The sequence below is a fragment of the Limanda limanda genome, chromosome 21, assembly GCF_963576545.1.
Source record: "Limanda limanda chromosome 21, fLimLim1.1, whole genome shotgun sequence".
Lineage (NCBI taxonomy): Eukaryota > Metazoa > Chordata > Actinopteri > Pleuronectiformes > Pleuronectidae > Limanda > Limanda limanda.
Window position 1 is genome coordinate 13,161,346 of NC_083656.1, and position 20,070 is coordinate 13,181,415.

The window sequence follows — 20,070 nt, forward strand, 5'->3', positions numbered from 1 at the left end:
CTATGTAATCTTTTTTTTTTTTCATCTCTTACAAATCCTTAACATCTGAATATCTGTCATCAGGGTATTTTTTGTCAATCAGGCCGCAAGACGTTTGGAGCTTTTTGACGGGCATTACATGAGTCACACCTCGAGAGACAGAGAGAGAGAGAGATGCTGTTAGCGTGACACACTATTTAAACCCTGATACGTGCAGTAAGTATTGTATGACTTGCAGATGCTAATTATGGTAGCGACAGACGAGACTTAAAACTATTGCGGAGTCACAAGTGTAGCCTGATACATGTGTAGGCGTCGGCTATGTGGCAGTCGACTCTAGATTGGAAAAAACTTGACGATGAGCTGCCAGTGACGAAAAACGTGCACGTCCGTGGATTTCAATGATATCCTGAAGACCTATTTTTTAATTCACGACACGATGCTGAATAGTGTGTAAACGTGCAAGTCCAACCCATTTTACTTTGTATTAAATATTCTTTTGCAAAACATTTTGAAGTATTACACATCAATGCATAGACTTACCATGCATAAATATATATTGAGGATTTTTACTGTGTGTATAATGTGTATATATAACATTTATATATAGTACTGTTGTAATAAGTAACATGGTATTACAATTAGTTGACAAAAGGTGGCACTGTTAGGACACCTTTCTGCTGCATTGAGCTGTTCAGATCTGGACATTCACCACAGAGACTCATTAAAGCTGAGCAATGATTCAACCTCCGCACTGTCTCGTTATGGTTTGTTAAAAGAAACATTTATTAAGTTGTGATGATATTAAATTGTCCTATTAAATCTCATCAAATACCCCCAAAAACAAATGTATGTGTTTGTAGCCTGCAGAGTCCATTGTTAAACAAACAGCGTGGCTTTCTAATGATTAACATTGCAACAATATGACCCGTTGACTGTAGCACGTCTGAACTGTTTCATGTTTTGATGGATCAAATGATTGACCTTATGGATGAGCTGCCTCACCCGGACCTTTTCTCCGCCACCCAGCCAATCACAGGCCAGAGTTCTTCTATTTGCTCTGTCTGCTTGTTTACACGTCTCCTGCGGCATCTGCACGTTGAACCTCCCAAAAGCCCATTCTACAAACAAACAGCCGAGCACATCCCGAGAGCTGATATTTGTCCCCACTTGTTGTTGGCTCACATCTGTGTGCTTCTCTTTCTGTGGGGGGGTTCCCGTCCTTAACCAGTCGGGTGGCAGCGGCAGACAGCCCGACCCGGGTCACAGCAGGGTGCTGCTGATTGGTCAGTGCTGTAGTCAGCTGCAGACACAGACCCGTCGGTGGCTATGTCCCACAACAGCTCCTCCCTCCCACGGGCGATCCTCTCTGCTACCGCCCGGTATTCAGGTGTCCCGGCGTCCAGGGGTGTTTCCTCGGCCTCGTCGCGCTCTAGGTCAAATATCAATGGTGGGTCATGGAGCTGCTGGCTCCCTGTTGCACCCCCACATGCCTTTGCTGCACCTGTGATGGGACAGAGATTTGTGTTACTATACTTTTTCTCATGTGTCACATTTGTGTCACAAAATTATCATAATAACTATCTCATACCACTTATGACTTATGCTACTTTCCAGAATCTAATTTTGGAAAACAAGTGGGACTGGGTCAGCACTTAGTGTGGTTAACGCCACTGACCTGTGATGTAGAACGCTTTGTGTTTCCCTGATCGAACCGTCTGCAGGTCACCAAACCTCCCTGCAGCGCCACTGTTAGGGTGGAAAAGAAACTACAAAAAAAAGGAGAGCAGAACTTAATGTTTGCGGCAAGATCCTAATGCACGTCTCCATTGACTAATCTATAATGTCACTCAGTTAGTTAGTCCCCTTTAATTCATCAAGCTGTGCCAAATTGTACACACTCATGAGTCTTCTGAATATGCCTGATATTTCTTATCAAGATCTATCATTTATTCTTTGGAATTTTGGGGAAATTTAAAAAAAATCTATCTCGCAATGTTAAAGAAAGTGAAAAAACAAGTCCCATTCTCTCACCAATTCATCAAAATCCAGGTTATGGGACAGGGTCCAAAACATAACCTCCTTGGTGGAGTTTTAATAAACCAAAGTAAAAAACTTCCATCCATTAGCTAGACCACTTATCCTGTCAGGGTCGTGAGGCAGGGCTGGAGCCAATCACACAAGACTTTAGGCAAGAGTCAGGTTACACCAGAATGAGATCAACAGCAAAAACGACCTCTTACCTCATGACCTCTGTGTTCACCTTGCAGGAGGATACTTGTTGCATCGATGCCGTCGTAAGGTCTGTCTCCGGGAGGTTTTACCCCTGCCAGAGACAGAAGAGTCGGGAAGATGTCCATCCCACTGCAAGAGGAAACAAAGACAAGAAGATAAATAAGTATTTGAGGTTTTTGAGTCTCTGAGTATTGGTAAAATAAATAAAAGAACCTGAGCAGGGCAGAGCTGGTGGTGTTTGCAGGGATCTTTCCAGGCCAATAGGCCACTGTGGGCACCCTGTGACCTCCCTCCCAGGTGGTCCGCTTAGCCGAGCCCCCACCTCACACGCAGGAAAAAGATCAGTGTAGGAATATGAGGATTCAAAGCAATATGCTGTACAGCAGCTGAGTTATCATCCGATTACAATATACACTTTTTCAAAGGTGTTGCTTGAATGTCTATTCCTATTCTATTCCTGCTGCCGTCTTGATTTTATTTCCTCTAAATGGTACTTTTTTATTTACTTTAACCATCTCCCAACATTCCCACAACATATTCATTAGGTTAATAATCTTTAAATCATTAATCCATATAGAGCAACTGTCAGATCAACTGTCCTTCTCACTACCATCAGGCCAATTCATTGTGTCCTTACACAACTGCAATTCTAATTTTTCTAAGCAAAGGATGTGAGAACTTATTCCACCACATATTTATCAGCTCCTAGCATATTAACCAACTAAAACCGGTTAACTTCTTATCAAACTACTTAGTATACTTTATTATAAACTATATTTCTATACCTCTGCTGGTCTGCCACTTCCCTATGAAAGGTCCCACACTTCCTGCATACTGGCACTTCTGTTCCCAAGGACCATTGTCACCTAGAAACACACACACACACACACACACACACACACACATGACATTTCTTCAATAACAGTTACAATAGCAGTGTCAAAGAGCAGACACACCTCTTCCAGTGTACTCACCAGTGAACCAGATGAGCGTGTTGTTCTTGTCCGTGTCATCCGAAGTGCTCTTTACTGCCTCCACCAGGCTGTCCATCTCTTGCAGACTGGCACTGTACACTGTGCAGTCATTTGGTTGGTTAGCGGTGGTGTTGTTGTCCGGAGGGAGTGGAGGAGCCAGCGGAACGTGCATGTGAGCCAAAGCTATGAATAGCAGATAGGGCTGCCGGCGCTCCCTGAAGAGACAGTTAATAAAGTGTCAGAAAGTTTATATGGACAAATTCTTATGACAGAACATGCTCTTGATTTGAAGACGTTCTGACTTGTAGCGACACCATAAGATATTACAATGATAACATTCAATGTTGTGCACATAGGTGCAGATTACCTACTTTAAAGGGTATGTTGTTTTTCTTTGTATGTTACTGTTGTGTCATCCCCAGAGACTATATAAAGATGGACGACATGGCAGTTCCCAAAATGTGAAGCCAAATGATTGTAAATGCCCCTTTCCTCCTCCATTTCAGTGGATGGGACATGAGCCAAACTAAAAGTCAAAGTACATTTCAAATAAATGTTTGTCATTTAAATTAGTTGTGATCACACTGGTGTTTGTGGCGGGTTAATTTTTCGGGAGAAGTTTGGTTTTAATTTGTTATTTGACGATACATCTGTGAAATTCCATGATCCATACTGCGCAGACTCCATCTCTAAGTTTGGTGTATGGTCCTAACAGACACATGACAACTAAAATTAAATTCAAAAGAGTGAACTACACTTTCACAAAGGCTGTGATCATAGATGTCACAGAGCTAATTTATTGCAGTGCTTGTTATTAAGGTGCCATAAGGAATAAAAGCTCCTCCAGATAAGCTGGTAAACTGGTTAGCTCAGGTAGCTTATTATCCCAGGCTTCATATGCTACACTACACTACACTAAACACCATTTAATACCATGCAAAAATGCTATAATTGGAACTTGAGTGTGATTTGACTTCATTGTGACAGAGGAGGACATCCTGATTGGTGGTTAAACTTACGCTCTGCAGTGCTCGATTATTTCCCAGCCCGTGGTCATACCTGTGCATGTGAAAGGCAATTAAACTGTAGGTGGGTGCAACTGTACAAAGGAGTTTGTCCGCAGGTAATATTTTAGCAAAAACAACTACAAAACAAACACAGGCAAACTTCAGTTGTTATGACTGTAGATCTGCTACTGTAAAGACACAGCTACAGACCAGAATATATTTATTATTATTATTATTATGGTGTATAAGGTAATGGAGCATAGAGTTGAGAATAGGGGACACTGACCTTGACCTTTACTTGTTTATTATAGCCTCTAGTAATAAAGTAGCTTTGGTCCTGCTGTGATCAGGTTACCAATTTTCAGTACATGGGAAACAACAGTGCAGGGAACTTCTTAAAAATACATTAGGGTGTGAGTGTGCGTGTGTCTCTTCCTCAAATCCCATATTAACAAATATGTTTGACTTTCTCAGCAGTGTCTTCTTGGCTATCATTTATTTCTTTCAGTTCTCATGTTTCCCACTCTCTGTAAAAAGAGAAAGAGAAGCAGAAGCACTTGACAGACCAGGTTTCACTGGCCGCTGAGTAAAAAGTAGAACTTGGACGATACAGAAGTTTAATCTCTGTGTTGGAGTTCCTCAAGGGTCCGTTCCCTGACCTCTTTTGTTCAACACCCACATGCTCCAATTACTCAGATTATGGAATACCATAACATCTATGATCATAATTTTGAAGATGACTCATCTCTACATTACATTTCCACCACATGACGGAACTGCCTCACATCTTCTGAATTAGAGCATTGAACAAGTCAGTGAATGGATTCGGCAGAATTTCCACCACTGAACACAAAGGAAAACTGCAGTTTTTGATTATGACTTTGGGTCTGTTAAAACTGCCAGTTTGAATATGAATATACTATGTATGGGATTTCTTTTTAAATCCTAATTCACATCCACCAATAAGGTTATGTTTTCATTCACGTCTGTTTGTCTGCAGGACTACACAAAGACTAATGAATGGATTTCAATTAGATTTGGTTGAAGGACTGGACATGGGCCAAGAAAATAATCCATTAAATGCTGACCCGGATTAAGGAATGTTGTTTTTCACTTTCTTTCCCATGATAGGGTGTTTGTTTTTTTGACACTTTCCCCAATTTCCCATGAAATTAGGATCTTATCCTATGAGTATGTGCACGTTGGGGCTATATATTTCTGTTTTGTTGTCCTTTAAATGTAGTTTTACTTTCTTCTTATGTCTTATTTCTAATGTATTCCTGTGCCTCTACAAAACATTTGCCTTGTGCCTTGCCTTGAGTGAGAATGATGTAATCTAAATAAACTAGCCGTGCTCTGCCCAGCCCTGCCTTGATTATGGAATGAGGACCTGTTTGGCTGCACAATCAGAATCAGTAAATCCATCTTTATGCCTTGAAGCTTCAGAAACATCAGAGAACCACCCAAGTTTTTAAGTCACCCTCCGGTAAATATATAAATCAACATCTTTCATACTGTTTTCTCAATAGAAGAAATTCATTTGGCTCCACATTTTGATCCACAATATTATTATAGCCCTCTTCAATTCTGGAGGTGTGGCCGAGTTATGAACAAACACAGGGCTTCTGCTGCCCTTTGGTCCCCGTCTCCAGCCTCCCCTCATCTCCCGACACCTGTCTTCCTGTACTCATCCACCAGATGTCCTCACACCTTCCTCCATGTTCCCCCCCTGTCCTGCCCCTCCCATACACACAAACCAGTTTCTCTGTCCCAAATCAACCCTGTAACTTTAATTATCGCTCTACAGTCTTTGACAGATTGTTGACTTTTGTTCTCAGTGATGTTCCCTGTTTGCTCCCCTGCATGCTGACTTTCAACTCATTTGCCTTGTCATCCACCCATCTGACTGTTAGTTTTCTTCATTAAAATACAACAGCATCATGGTCTGTTTGGGGTCCTCTGCTACACACACACACACACACACACACAGTGACATAGTGGAGAACATTTATATTGCCTGCTGTATTGTACCTTGCATTTTGTATAATTCTGGTTGCAGCAGCTTTGTATCGTTCCGTTAGTGTCCATAGGTCGAGCGGCTGCTCCACTATGCTGCGGTTTTCGATCAGAGGAAGGCCCACTTGGGAATAGCAGCCTTCATGCACACTTCTCTTCAACCTAGAACATAACAACATAATCAATGTGAATGTGTTTGTGTGTTGAAGGGGAGTGTTTGTGTGACTCATGTTGTCAAGCGGTGAAATTATTTGGAGTGTGGGGGTTTACAATCCTAAAAGAAGCAGGTGATACTTAGTTGAAAGAGTCAGTTTGTGCTTGAAAGAATTCAAGCAGGGACCTGTCCAAAACAGTTGGGTTTCTGGTTAACCAGAACTTCAGGCTTAATTCTGGGCTTGACTGATAACACCACATTATGTCATAACAACACATTCTGTAATAAAACTTTAAAAAGTTATACTTTTTCCCTTCAATGTGCAATAACACCTGCATTATGTAATAATCTGACACAATTTGTAATAAACCGCATGAACACAATATGTTATGAATATCTCTGCATTACAGAAATGTAATAATATGGTGCATTATGTAATAAACAAAACAAATGGATGGCGTCTTCTCTTCTGGCTTTGACATTTAAAAAAAAAAAAAAGGTAAGGTAATAAATATATTTCACAATAAAGCATTTGATTTGCTTTCTAACGTACTGGTATGAAGGCTATGGTAGGAAACTACATTGAGTAACTAGCCTTCTATATATATATTATACCAGAAGTTTACCTGCGTCATCATCATCTGTATAGAACACCTTTTGGCTACAGTGTGCAGAAGACACTAGATGCAAGGAATCATGCTGTAAGGTATGTGGATATATTTGTATTCATCTTCAAAGCAGGATTTATATGTTTTCTCATTTAGAGTTCACTGTAGAGAAGGCTAGCTTCTCAATTAATATAAAGAGTTAAGTGATTAATAATAAAGCTCAAACCTTTATGCTAACAGCCACAGCACTACCTAACCTAGCTTGGTTTTAGAAAGTTTCTGACAGGCAAATAGCGTTTTGCTGAAATGGAACACCTTTGTCACACTATGTTGATGGGAATGACTGGGACGCACTCTTGGATAGTTTGTCACAATGTGGGACCTATGGTGATCACATATTGTAACTCTACAAAGGCTGCTGAGATTTTCAATGTTCTGTTTTTATCATCTCTGCACTGGGAGGCATTTATTTTCATTATATCTTCGACTAATTCATACAGTGACAATTTACAAGTGTTGGTCCTTGGACACATAATGCTCTGCCACCGGACCCCCAGATAATACCCTGCCACCGGCAACGTTGGGTAATGCCCTGGCAACTGGACCCGCGGGTAATGCCCTGCCACCCGGACTCACAAAACGTAAGTTGAAAGACTAGGTGCTTCTAAGCACTGATGAAAAACCAGAAGACAAGATAAAAAGTAATATGTATTAATGATATACTGTAAATATTACATTTTTATGAACAAACGCAGATGAAGAAAAGTTTTCGAAACTATTTGGTCCCGGTCAGGATCCAGTAGGAGTAATCGTTTTGGTTTTCCAGTGACCTGATTGGTCAGTAGTCGTAACCCTGAAAATCTAGGAATAACTCTGTATTGCATTGTGTTAAGAAAAACAAAAACATTTAAATGTCTAACAAAACATCATCCGTCAGTAGAACAACTTCCAGTTTTATGTGAGAGTGTCCAGTTGGAGTGCAGAGCCACACCTGAGCACTTGAGGTCCAGATGTGTCACAGGGGGGGCACTGGGGCAGGTTATATCCCGGTATATCAGTGCAGCCCATGTCATTACTGTATGGAACCCCTAAGTAGGAGTCAAAACCTGTCCGGGAGACAAAAGGAAATGCTGCAAGTATTTCTGTTGTGTCACACAAACTCAATACACAAGGGTGTAATCCTGTACACTCTGTGCTCATCCATCAACCCTTGAAACCAGACTGCCAGACTTTTGTTGATCAAAATGCCATTATGGCCCCCAATTTAGAGAAATCCTAGATCCGCCACAAAGTGAATAATTTTGTTTAATTATTACAATATAAAAGCTGGTGGTAATTTATTTCCACCACAGCCAAATAGTTGTAATGACAGTGAATAAGACAGTGACAGATATGAACCAAATCCAACCGGTCAGTTGTAAAGGTCGACATGTGGTGGTAGTGTGCTGCACAAGGATATCACTTGTTGTGTTGCTCCTGGTTGACTTTAACATCACACTGCGGAACTGTGCCTTTTGCAAAACATGCCCTCAGGACACTTTGAGGACACGTATTTCTGTGGTGGCTCCACACAATCCCTCTTTAGAGTCCCAACTGCTGTGACCCTGCTATAAGGACCATGCCACTGAGTGCTGGAAAAGGGAGGGAGGGGGGATGTTGAGTCAGCTAAAGTGGAAGGGTCCAGTGGAAATATGGCGTCTCACAAGACACCAGCTCACACTCGATAGGAAAGAGTCTTAGCTATGAACTGGAAAGATTCAGCCCAATTTCAAATTAAGTAAATCCGAGTGTGTGTCACGTACATTTTAGAATTTTTTTAAATGCTTAATTAAAATGGCTCTGTATGAATATGTGTGTGAATAGGTGGATATGATTTGTACTGTAAAGCGATTTGAGAGGGCAATAAGACAGAAGAGAGCTCTATAAATACATCAATCTACCCTAACCCACACACAATCAATTTACTCTTCTATGAATGATGCCATGGGCAGCAACAGCCGAAGTTTCCACATTTGGATTCTTGCAGTTTCAGAAAACTTTATCAGTCTCACCTTTGTGTTGACAAAAGCGTCCTTGTTTCTACTGTAGCTTAACAAATTCCCTCAAAGACCATTAAATTGAATCTATTTTTATCATCCATTCTTGCACAGAAACAAAACCTGAAATCAATCTCTATGCTTGCACTTGAAAGGATGAATGTTTTCTTTCAACCCCAAAACCTCTTTGACAAATCCCTGCCGTATCTGAGGCTGTGACGTTCAGCCAGGTCTTCACAGATTAGTGGCGGAAATGTAAAGGCTTGCACTTACCTCTGTGAGTTGGGCCGTATGGTTCGTTGTGGCCCAGATGCCATTTCCCGATCATGGCGGTGTAATATCCCGCTTCCTGCAGCAGCTGAGGCAACGTGACTTCAGAGAGGGGCAGACCGGCCACAGAGCCCACGGCGAAGTTGTGCGTCACTCCGTTTCTTAGGCCGTAGCGGCCTGTCAGGATGGCGGCACGGGATGGGGAGCAGGTAGAGGCCGGGGAATGGAAGTCTGTTAATCTGTATTAAAATAATATGATTTTTTTTACAGAGAAATGACAGAAGGAGAAATTGTGGATCACAACTTATTATTTAAGCTTATTGAAATACCTAGTTTTTTATAAATAACCTATAATGATGCAGTCTTTATCCACCATGTCACAGACTGAAGTATCTTAAAACACAAACAACTTCTTGCTTTTACTAAATGAGATAAATTAATGTAGATTTACACAACACACTGATGACATCACTTGGTATTTAGTGCTAGAGAACAGGAATGATATTAGGTATTAATTCTCTACTTTAGTCCTTGCTCTGCCATCAGGTTGAGGTAAGGCGTGTTGTTTGCCCTCGCTTCAGGGTGGTTAGCATCCAGGTCACCCCAGCCGATATCATCTGCCACTATGATGATGAAATTGGGCCGCTCGCTGGGATTATCGACCCTGGCTCCGTGTAGGGACACCGCGTGGAGCAGCAGCCCACACAGCAGCATCCCAGTCAGAGGAAACGGGGCGAAAAACTCCGCCATTTTGGGTCAAATCCTGCCAAGTGTTACATAGGTGTAATTTAAAACAAATACTTAGCATATAAACACACTGTGAGTGAGACTGCACACAATAAACACAAAGTCAGAACTGAGCTGAACTCCCTCAACATATTTAAAGGCAGTAAGGGAATGGACAGTGGTGTATAAAGTACTTGAAAGCCATACTTGAGTAAAAGTACAGATATCTTACTTGAAAGTGACTCCGGTAAAAGTAAAAGTCACCCCTCAGAAAATGACTTAAGTAAAAGTCTTCGAGTTGCTCATATTAAATGTACTTAAGTATCAAAAGTATCTGGTGTTGAAATGTACTTAAGTATCAAAAGTAAAAGTACAAGTACCAAAATTAAGTGCTTTTTATAGAAGGCCTATACAGACACAAAACAACCCAAAATTGTTCAGTTCAGGATTTATTTCAACTGACTGAAAAATTATAACAACACTTTATATATAATGTATAATTTTACAAATTTTGAACCCGAGATGCTGAGGTTAAAATAGTATTGGACAAGTGCATCTGAACTTCTAGCGACAACAAAGAATCAACACAACAGAATAAACCTGTGCCTCTTGATTCTACTTAAGAACACTAATAGACCAAATGAACCTTTTGTGTCTATTAGCTGTATTTTGTAACTGCCTGGATGTTTACCTGCCTGTATACCTGCCCGCCAGCTTGTCCACAAATCTACATGTAAGCCTGTTTATTTATCATTAGACTATCTTCACTGAAAGGGCCTGCGGTTGTGTTTGCATTTGTTTCCAGCAGGGTGACAATACACCTGTAGGGTATCTTGCCTGTAGGGACGACAAAGTGAAGACACAACCCTGCTTGAAGTTGTACACATTAGCCAGTTTGTACAATACATATATAAGACTCAACAGCTTCTAAGTTGTGTTGAGTCAGCACAAAGGACGACTAAGGATTGGAATTGGTAATATATAGATATATAATATCTTTGCAAAAATTATATTAGCATTATAGTGAGTGGAAAACTGGGCCTGATTACCCAGGGTTCCATTTGGCGAGGTCCATTAAAAAACCTGAATTGTGTGCGTGATTATGCAGTAGTCCACGACACAGTGTTTGTTTTTGGTTGTGTTGGCTGAGAGTTGTTTTTGCGTTTGCTTATATAATTGGTTGTGTTGTTTGTTTTTCCATCTCGACTTGTTTTAAATCTGTTTGGTTTTGTTTACGTGGACGTGTAAGACTAAGTAGACACGGCCAACCAATGATAGTCTATTTGCCAACAGTTTTTGTTTAAACCAACTACTTCCAATATTTTCTTTAAGAAAAGTTAACCACTTGCTGCTTCGAGCTATGTATTTATGTGCAGATGTTGACACTAGGCAGGAAAGGGAAAACAAATGTGAATCGAAAAAGGAATACCTTCAAAAAATTATGTAAAGTCACCAAATAAAAGCACTCAAAAAGCCAATTCATTTGCCTGAATATTAATCCTTACAATTTCAATAGGGCCTCACGTCTGTCAGTGCCTGTCAGTGCCTGTCAGTGCTCGGGCCCTAATAATAAAGACTGAACCGAGCTCCTGCAGGAGCGAGAAGGCAAGAGAGGTGCGCCGTGCGTAAAGGTGCACGTTCCGCCAACCTCCGCTGCTCAAGTAACGAGCCAGTTTTGAGAATGTAAGGAGTAGAAAGTACAGATATTTGTGCTCAAATGTAGCGAGTAAAAGTAAAAAGTTGTCAGGAAAATAAATACTCAAGTAAAGTACAGATATGTGAAAAATCTACTTAAGTACAGTAACAAAGTATTTCTACTTCGTTACTTCCCACCACTGGGAATGGATTCCTTTGGGGTAGATGTTTTTGTTGACACTGTGACCAAATGGGTTCACATGATGTGAAAGAGTGCTCTGTAGCTGAATGACTTCATTATTTACCTCACCAAGTAGCTCCATTTATAATGTACAGTAAACATAAGGAAAACGCTGATGTAGCAGTTGTGTTCTTGGACCAGCCATGCAATCGTACATTCTGTGCTTTTTAAGGCCACAAAAACAAATCTCTGTTAAATACACAGGTTGCAACACGATGCTATTTATGTGAATTGGAAAGGTGTTGCATGATCTTGCGAAATGTCCAACGAGATGAATTTGTAAGGTTGCAGGATGATAAAACATAATTTTCAAGTAATTGTGTTTGTTAGGGGTGGTCGGTGAAATTGACTGAGCGATATCAGATAGTTCTCGTACATAAGATGTTCTGAAAAACTAGCACACATTCAATTTGACCTCTGAATACCTTTTATTCAAAAATACATTACTTGGATTGTGATCTTTAAAAAATAGGGGGAGCTGAACTATTGGGCAACTTTTTGGTGGTAAAGTAAACCAACTTTCTTAAAAAAAAAATCCTTGTAAACAGAAAAAATGGGTCAAACCCAAACTCTTCTTCATCAAGTGTCAATATTGATCAAACCCCCCATTCTAAAATGAAAGTTAATGTTTCACTGATGCAATCTGAGAGTTTACATGAGGCCATGATCATTTTACGCAGGTCACAGTGATGGAATGTTTAGTAGCGAGGCTGTGGAGTCAGAGATTTGGACAATAAACAATTATCTTTGCGATGGAAAATCACCTCAAGGTTTACATGATCTCAGGTCTATATCGAGTCTGAGGTAAATAAACGTTTGAGCGTGTCTGTGATCACTTTAAAAGACAAAAGGTATTGCAACATCATCTAAAGATGCGGATAATGTTGTGAAATGGTGAAAACTTCAAGATTACATTTCTCAAGTCATTTGATATGGATAATTATCCCAATGAATACCACAGTATTGTTTCTTTTAAAAGCGTAAACACGGATTTTGTGCTGGAGTGAAATTTGTGGTTTTAAACTCTTCTTTACAGACAGAGAATCACAAACACTTGATGAAACACTTTTTTCATCTCCTCGCTGCTCTGACACAATCAGCATTACATCGATATGGATTTGAACTTTCGTAGTATTGATATTTGTTGATAGCAAATGACGTAAACTAGGAACATGGAGAAATTGTGACTTTGAATAAGTGAATAAATATCTTGGACAGTAAATAATCGAAAACTGAAAACTTTTTCTAGCTTGACGCTCATTCACGAAGTTTTCCTGTGTGTGTCTGTGTGTGTGTGTGTTTGCGTATTTGTGTGTGTGTGTGTGGACCCCTCACTGTAGCAGGGCAGGGGGGGAAGGGGGGGGAATCTGCAGACGCACGTGGAGGAGGGGAAGAACTGGCTGGAACCAGATCCTTCACCCCTCTGGAGGGGGGAGGGGGAGGGGGGAGGGTTGGGGGGTGTCCTCGGGACCGGCCCCAGGGGGCATCTCCGTGCGCGCGTCCGCGTCTGTCTCCATGTGCGCGGGTGTTTGTGGACACCGGCACGCTACAACATGAACGCGCGTAAAACCCGGTAAAACCTGCTGTCGTTCAGCGCGAGACACCAGAGCATCCGGTTCCCAGGAGCGTTAGACCAGCGAAGAGGAAACAAGAAGAGGAAGCGAGAGAGAGAGAGAGAGAGAGAGAGCGAGGAGCCGCACAGGTGAGACCCGCTGCTCCGGCTCCACTCGGATCCTTCCGAACCGTCTCGTCCCGATCACACGAACCTTCTGAGCCTCCGTAGCGAGGTCCTCTCACAGCTCGACCGGTAGTTCAAGTCCCACCGAGCCCGCGAGCCGCCGGTCTCTCCCTCGGCGTTGCGTCAGCCTCAACACACAGAGCCGACATGTCAGTGTGTGACCACTCCTCTGGCGTGAATCGATACCGTGATCAGATGTAACACTTCTAATGATTTTTTTCTTTTTTGTGGTGGATTCACACAACTGAGTAAGTAACACTTTCAGTTGCAACTTAGTCGTGTGGTGTTGATCGTTCAGGTGAAAATGAATGAATGAAATGAAAAAGTGAAAAAACTGATATAATGGATTCAATTATAAAATACAACATTTGAAATCATTGTTTCGTTTGTTGGTGGATACATAAACAAAGTAAGTAACAAATGGTGTTGCAACCTAGTAATCTAGTATTAATAATGCATTGGAAATGAAAATCAACTAAGTAACCGTCCCGGAACACGTCAATATGACCACTCCTTTAACTTGATCAATAAATATAAATTAGCAATGATAAATCGTTGTGATTGTGATGGACTTTATTTCATTACTTCTTTTGGAAACTACTTTAAAAGTGTTTTTTTTTTATGGAAGTAAACTACTACTTATAATGCAAATGAAAAGTAAAAAAAAGTAACTTAGTGGTGTTTTTTTACTTTTTAAAATCATTGTTTGTAGAACATGATCCATTGTGTCTTGTGCTGCATTGTGAAGATGTATCGTGTTGTAGTTTAACAGGTGGTTTTGCAGGGGAGCTTTCCGTCAGTTCATGTCTTAATTATTGTAATGTAATGGGTTTAAATGTGCTGGGCAAGTGTTAATAGTTCTAAAAATTAATGCTAGCTAAATTTAAATATTACAACTACACACTGTACACAGGCATTTGTCTAAACCAGCTATATTTGTACCACTGTAAGCTTTACAGCAGGTGTCAATAAGCATAGTAGTTTTTCTTCGAGTGTGTGTGAAGTCATTAGCTGAAATCAGGTAAATCAGTTCAACATACCAGTACAGCTTATGAGTGCAAGGGTATTGTACGATTAATAGTCTAATCTGAACAAGTATGGGGTCAAACAAAAACAATGGATACAATAGCACCTGGACAACTGCATAGTGTTAGAGACTACAGAGGTAAACTGTAACCAAAGTTATGTAGTATTTCACTCCTTATTAATTCGTCACACTCCTTCCTATGTGGAGATTATCACGATCTACACCTCTACACCTTAGCAACTATCTTCCTAAGTTGTTCGTATCAGCCAGACAGGCTGAACTTCAACCTCTATCATAACCATCTTCAGTTCCAGCACAGACGCTGTTTGTACACGAAACAGTGGCTTGGCAAGGAGGCATCCTTTTTTAAAACTAGCTGATTAAAATAGGGAGGGAAATAAACAAGGAAGTTAAAATGAAATCAGCAGAATAGTCCGCCCGACTCAGCTGAAGCTGACTCGTGTGCTGCGGAAAGGTCGGAGGCGCACACAGCTCTGTTGATGCTGGAGTTTGTGTATTCACCACTGCCTTTTTGTTTGTTGGTTAGTATGGGCTCTACTGGGAACCATTCTGGTTTTTAGTTCAATCGGACCTGTGGTGAGATGGTTATCCACTCGGTCTGTCATGAATGCATTTCAATTTTTCTTTCAAACCTATTTACATATGGAAATATTGTTTTAATTTGTAGACACTCACTGTTAGTGTGAAGTCAAAGGTCCAACTTCAACTTTTTAAACAACATTTTGAAGTTTATATTTCCCAACAACCTTACCAATCACTTAAAATTGCCTTTTTGTCTTTCCAGTCATGGTGCTGTGTGGCATCAAGGTGCCGCGCTTCTTGGGGCCCAACGTGTACCCAGAGGCTCCCGATGGAGGCTGGGGGTGGATGGTGGCGGTGGCCTTCTTCGTGGTGGAGGTTTTCACCTACGGTACCATCAAGAGCTTCGGCATCTTCCTCCAGGACCTGATGGAGGAGTTCGAAGAGTCCAACAGTCGAGTCTCCTGGATTGTCTCCATCTGCGTCTTTGTCATGGCCTTCAACGGTGAGTGCAGCTGATACGTGGTCTCAAAAACTAGGTCGAGGCTGAAATTATGATGACGTTTTGAGAATTACTGTTTTGCTGTCGACTCTAAACAGACCTGTGACCCCTGTTGGTCCTCAGGTCCTCTCTCCTCTGTGTTGACGAGCCGCTTAGGCTTCCAACCCGTCGTCATGCTTGGAGGATTGCTCATTTCCGCGGGGACCATTGCCACCAGCTTCACCAGCTCCATCAACCAAATGTACTTGACGTATGGTTTAGTTGCAGGTATTGAATCGCTTTCTTGCTCCCTGGTCTCCATCTATAATCCTTAACATAAAACTGCTCTTAAACACTTGCATCTTTTCCTCTGTGCAGGTCTGGGCTACTGTCTGACCTTCTTGCCCACTGTGACCATCCTGTCCCAGTACTTCTCACGTCGACGGTCTCTGGTCACAGCTGTAGCGTCTACAGGAGAGTCCCTGTCCATGTTTGCCCTGGCGCCAGGTGAGTGCAAGTGGAAAAACCATGCATTTTAATATACATTTCTCAGATAGAAGAGGAGAGGTAGTCTTCGGGCTATCTTAAAATGTAAATCTATCATGTGTTTTCCCTCTTGGCAAAAAAAGAGACACAGATATCATCAAGTCAAAGCTGGACTGTATACAGCTTGTTTCTCTAGGCTACAAAGCTCCATTGTTGTCGAACACATCCCTCACACATACTATTGCATTAGCTGTCATGTTTCTTCCTAAGCATGAACATGGCTGCGGTAGTTTATTTTAAATCAATCCCACATAGTCTGTCCCACTGCAGTAAATACTCACAAGAATACAGCTGAAAAAGGTCCCCAACAAATACACTTTTTGCTCCTGTTTGTGAAACATTATAAACAGTCACTCAGTCTATAGGAGAGCCACAGAACAACACATTGGCCAACACATTAGCCAACACACCCAAGATCCGTACATCGTGTTCTTTTAACCAGAATAATCAGATTGGACCAAACCCAAGTTTTGGCCTCTTTGTTGTGGCATGTAGTAGGTTTTAAAATAGATTTACAGTTTCTTATAATTACTTCGGATCTTTTATCCCCATACAATCCTGCTGGCACAGGAGCCTGTAGATTCTTTGAGAAGTGAGAAGATGTGAATAGATACTAATGATATTAATGGGCGGCGTGGCCTAGGGTGTAGAGTGGTCGTTCTCAAACAAGAAGGAGCCGGTTCAATCCCCACTCTTCCCCATCTGCATCCCGAAGTGTCCTTGGCAAGATACTGAACCCCTAAAAAAAACAACCTTGTAATCGCTTTGGACAAAAGCGTCAGCCAAATGACATGTAATGTAATGTAATATTAAAGAGTCACTTCACTGTGTAGTATTCAGGGCCCTCTAGTGGTGAGGTTGTACATTGCCATCAATTCTCATTCTTCCCTTCCATGCATGTAGGAAAAGTTATATCGTCTGTCAGGTAACATAGAAAAAGGCTTCCTGGAGGGGTTTGGTTCAGGTTATTATAATACTATAACACTGAAAACTGTTTATTTAATCTCTGCCTATAAATCCCCCAGACACTGGACTTTTAATGTAAAAATAGCAGCTTATATACAAGCCAGATCTCAAACACCTCATACTTAATGCTCCACGTGCAGTGTTATAGATGAAAACTCACTGATGGAAACTCTCTTCTTGACTTTTAGCCTTTTCTGCACTGAAAGAACGAATTGGCTGGCGACACACCATGGTAGTGATCGGAGCGTTGCAAAGCACCATCATTATCTGCGGTGTTTTTCTTCGGCCAATCATTATTCAGCCCGGAGCCTCCCACAAGAAAAAGACTGACGGAGAAGCCCCAAAGGAACTGGAAGACCTCAGCGATAAGGAGATCTCGGAGGGCACAAACCCAGAGGACTCTATAACAATCAAGTTCTCACATGCAACAAGTGCTTCATACAGTCTGGACAAGGAACTGACAGGAGGCTCCGTAAGCACCGGAGACTCCGGTGTACATTGTATTGATTCTCTATTTGGTGGAGATAACGGCAGCGCAGAGGAGAAGACGCTACTGCACAAAAACGAAGGGTCAGACACAGAGAAGGAAAATGTGGGAAACAGTGAAGCAGGGATTAAAGAAGCTGAGGCTGAGGAGAAGAAAGACTACACAGATCCTGAGAAACAAAGGATGAAAGATGAGGACGATGAATCAGGAGGAGAAAAGCCGCCTCCAAAGAATTCAAAACTTCTAGATTTCTCCATCCTCAAAGAGTGCAACTTCATTCTCTACTGTATGTTCGGGCTGTTTGCCACGCTGGGCTTCTTCGCCCCTCAGCTCTACATCATCGAGCTGAGCGTGCATCGGGGCGTGGAGCGGGACCGCGCCGCCTACATGCTCTCCATCATGGCCGTGGCTGAAATCTTGGGCCGGTTCTTCATTGGGTGGATCCTAACGCGAGAGCAGTTCAGGAAGAGGAAGCTGCTGGTTCTTTTGCTGTGTGTCATTATAATGACAGCAGATCTGGTGGGATTTACTTTGGTCACGGAGTTCTACGGGCTGGCTGTGTGCTGTGGTTTGTACGGCTTCTTTATGGGGACGCTAGCTTGCACCCACATCCCCATACTGGCTGAGGATGATGTCGTCGGCATAGAGAGGATGTCTTCGGCTGCCGGTGTCTACGTGTTCATACAAAGCTTCGCCGGGCTCGCGGGACCCCCACTTGGAGGTAAGCGTTATCTCTTAATTACAATTTTCCCAGGATACTGAGGTTCTACTTTACCATAGGTTTTATCTTCTGGTCGCTAAAGGATAGTTCTTGTCATGACGAAAATCTAAATTTGATAACCAAGCTTAAAAACAGTCAAAAGAGAACAGCATGCATTAACCTTTAGTCGTTACTATGGGCCGAGCTTCTGAATCTCTTGAGTGCATCTTTCATTAGGCCCTCCTTGCCAAGTAAACCTTTATGTCTTGCAAACTCTGAACTTTGGGCTGTGTAAAAAAAAAAATTTATGTAAGATTAGGCGTCGACTTTCTCTGGAGTTTGCCTTTCACATATGAGGAACGCAGCAGGGGATTGTCCGGGTCAGACACATTCACAACAACAGGGAAATGTCCATTCACAGCACATCGAATTTACCGGCCATTTTCCTGCTTATTCTCACATGGGCTCATTCTAACATTTTCAAAACATTTCACTAGGCAGCTGGCAGGAAAAGTTACAGACAATGTCTGGAGCAACTGACTCTGAAAATTTTCAGAAAATGCATTCAGTGCATGTTTGACAGCAGCTACCGTGACGTGATCTGTGTTATATCTCATATCAGTCAGAGACATTACACAGTGGTTGAGTGGACTGCTCCATTAATGCTTCCTCCTTAATCTCTCTATCCACAGGTGTGCTGGTGGATGTGACTGGCGACTACGGCTCGGCCTTCTACTCGTGTGCAGCCGGCATGGCACTGAGTTCCCTGTTCCTCGGTTTGGTAAAACCTGCTAAGAGAGGATTCCTCTGTAGGAAGAAGACCTCAAAACAGCTTGAAGACGTATGTGCACGTGAAGAGGAGTCAGAGGAACAGAGCGAAGAGCATAAACAGCCCTCAGGACTGCTCTGAAGCGGGGGCCAACTCTGACCACAAGGGGGCTACATGAGACGTCCAGGACGTTATATGATTTGCTTGAGCCAATAACGGTTGATAAGGATAATTAAAGGGTCAAGCCATATTGGAATAAAAGTCTGTTTAAAGACTACTGCTGAAGTGACACAAATACAAAGGAAAACCTCTATATCTGGTGTTTGACAGCGAATCTTCAGAAGCCTCACATCACAATATGAAGGTATTGTGCCGCAAAGTACCAAACAGTTTTTTAATCAGTCAATACTGTTACAATTACAGTAAGTGGCCTTTAGATTAGCTTTACGTCAGTAAGATTTTGATACTGTCTTGTGAAATATTTATGAAAGGAATGGACCAATGACATGGGCTTTTAGTTTTAGATTTTCGAGAGAGAAGATGCAGCGATTTTAAACACTAATAAACTAATCACCTGCTGGTTATTAATACCCTGATGAACGCCAGAAAAACTTTGAAGCAAATCTAGCTGCAAGAAGCAACGGGTTGCACAGAAAATGCATAAACCTCAGGAATATGTGATTAAAAGTTTTTGTTAATCAAACTCACCAAGCTTACAATGTACTGTTGTCATTTGCTGTGTCCGACACAAACTTTTTTGTAATGACGAGTTCAATCACAATAATGAAAAAGAGTCGTTTCAGCCTGTGAGTTGTGTAGTTTTTTGTAAACTTTTACCTCGAAGAAACTGTGTGACATTTTCACTGCAAAAATGGGATAAAGAAGATTTGTTGCACGAAAATGAGTTTGTACAGTTTATATATCAAAAAGCAGCA

General features: G+C 41.7%; 2 protein-coding genes across 3 annotated transcripts; one reads left to right on the forward strand and one right to left on the reverse strand.

Moving 5' to 3' along the window:
- Positions 1-741: 741 nt before the first annotated feature.
- Positions 742-13,788, reverse strand: arsg (arylsulfatase G). Of its 2 annotated transcripts, none has more exons than XM_061095565.1 (11): positions 13,648-13,788; positions 9,803-10,042; positions 9,283-9,518; positions 7,965-8,079; positions 6,227-6,373; positions 3,189-3,403; positions 3,000-3,080; positions 2,428-2,536; positions 2,223-2,343; positions 1,658-1,748; positions 742-1,483 (listed from the first exon to the last, which is right to left on the reverse strand). In XM_061095565.1, exons 2-11 carry the CDS (start codon positions 10,027-10,029, stop codon positions 1,203-1,205), a joined length of 1,623 nt encoding a protein of 540 aa, XP_060951548.1. In that variant the 5' UTR covers positions 10,030-10,042; positions 13,648-13,788; the 3' UTR covers positions 742-1,202. The 2 variants fall into 2 exon arrangements, with proteins under 2 accessions (XP_060951548.1, XP_060951549.1); XM_061095566.1 differs by having other exon boundaries at positions 13,582-13,788.
- Positions 13,360-20,036, forward strand: LOC133028368 (monocarboxylate transporter 7-like). The gene is made up of 6 exons (XM_061095563.1): positions 13,360-13,867; positions 15,452-15,691; positions 15,812-15,955; positions 16,046-16,174; positions 17,368-18,387; positions 19,059-20,036. Exons 2-6 carry the CDS (start codon positions 15,454-15,456, stop codon positions 19,274-19,276), a joined length of 1,749 nt encoding a protein of 582 aa, XP_060951546.1. The 5' UTR covers positions 13,360-13,867; positions 15,452-15,453; the 3' UTR covers positions 19,277-20,036.
- Positions 20,037-20,070: the final 34 nt, after the last annotated feature.

Bases quoted from the DNA above. Each gene is read 5' to 3' on its own strand.
- arsg (XM_061095565.1), bottom strand. From the start codon at position 10,029: ATGGCGGAGTTTTTCGCCCCGTTTCCTCTGACTGGGATGCTGCTGTGT. The intron at 3,404-6,226 runs GTACAATACAGC...CTGTCTCTTCAG, and splicing joins AGAATTATACAAAATGCAAG to GGAGCGCCGGCAGCCCTATC. The intron at 2,344-2,427 runs GTTCTTTTATTT...TTCCTCTTGCAG, and splicing joins ACCAGCTCTGCCCTGCTCAG to TGGGATGGACATCTTCCCGA.
- LOC133028368 (XM_061095563.1), top strand. From the start codon at position 15,454: ATGGTGCTGTGTGGCATCAAGGTGCCGCGCTTCTTGGGGCCCAACGTG. The intron at 16,175-17,367 runs GTGAGTGCAAGT...CTTGACTTTTAG, and splicing joins CATGTTTGCCCTGGCGCCAG to CCTTTTCTGCACTGAAAGAA. The intron at 18,388-19,058 runs GTAAGCGTTATC...CTCTATCCACAG, and splicing joins CGCGGGACCCCCACTTGGAG to GTGTGCTGGTGGATGTGACT.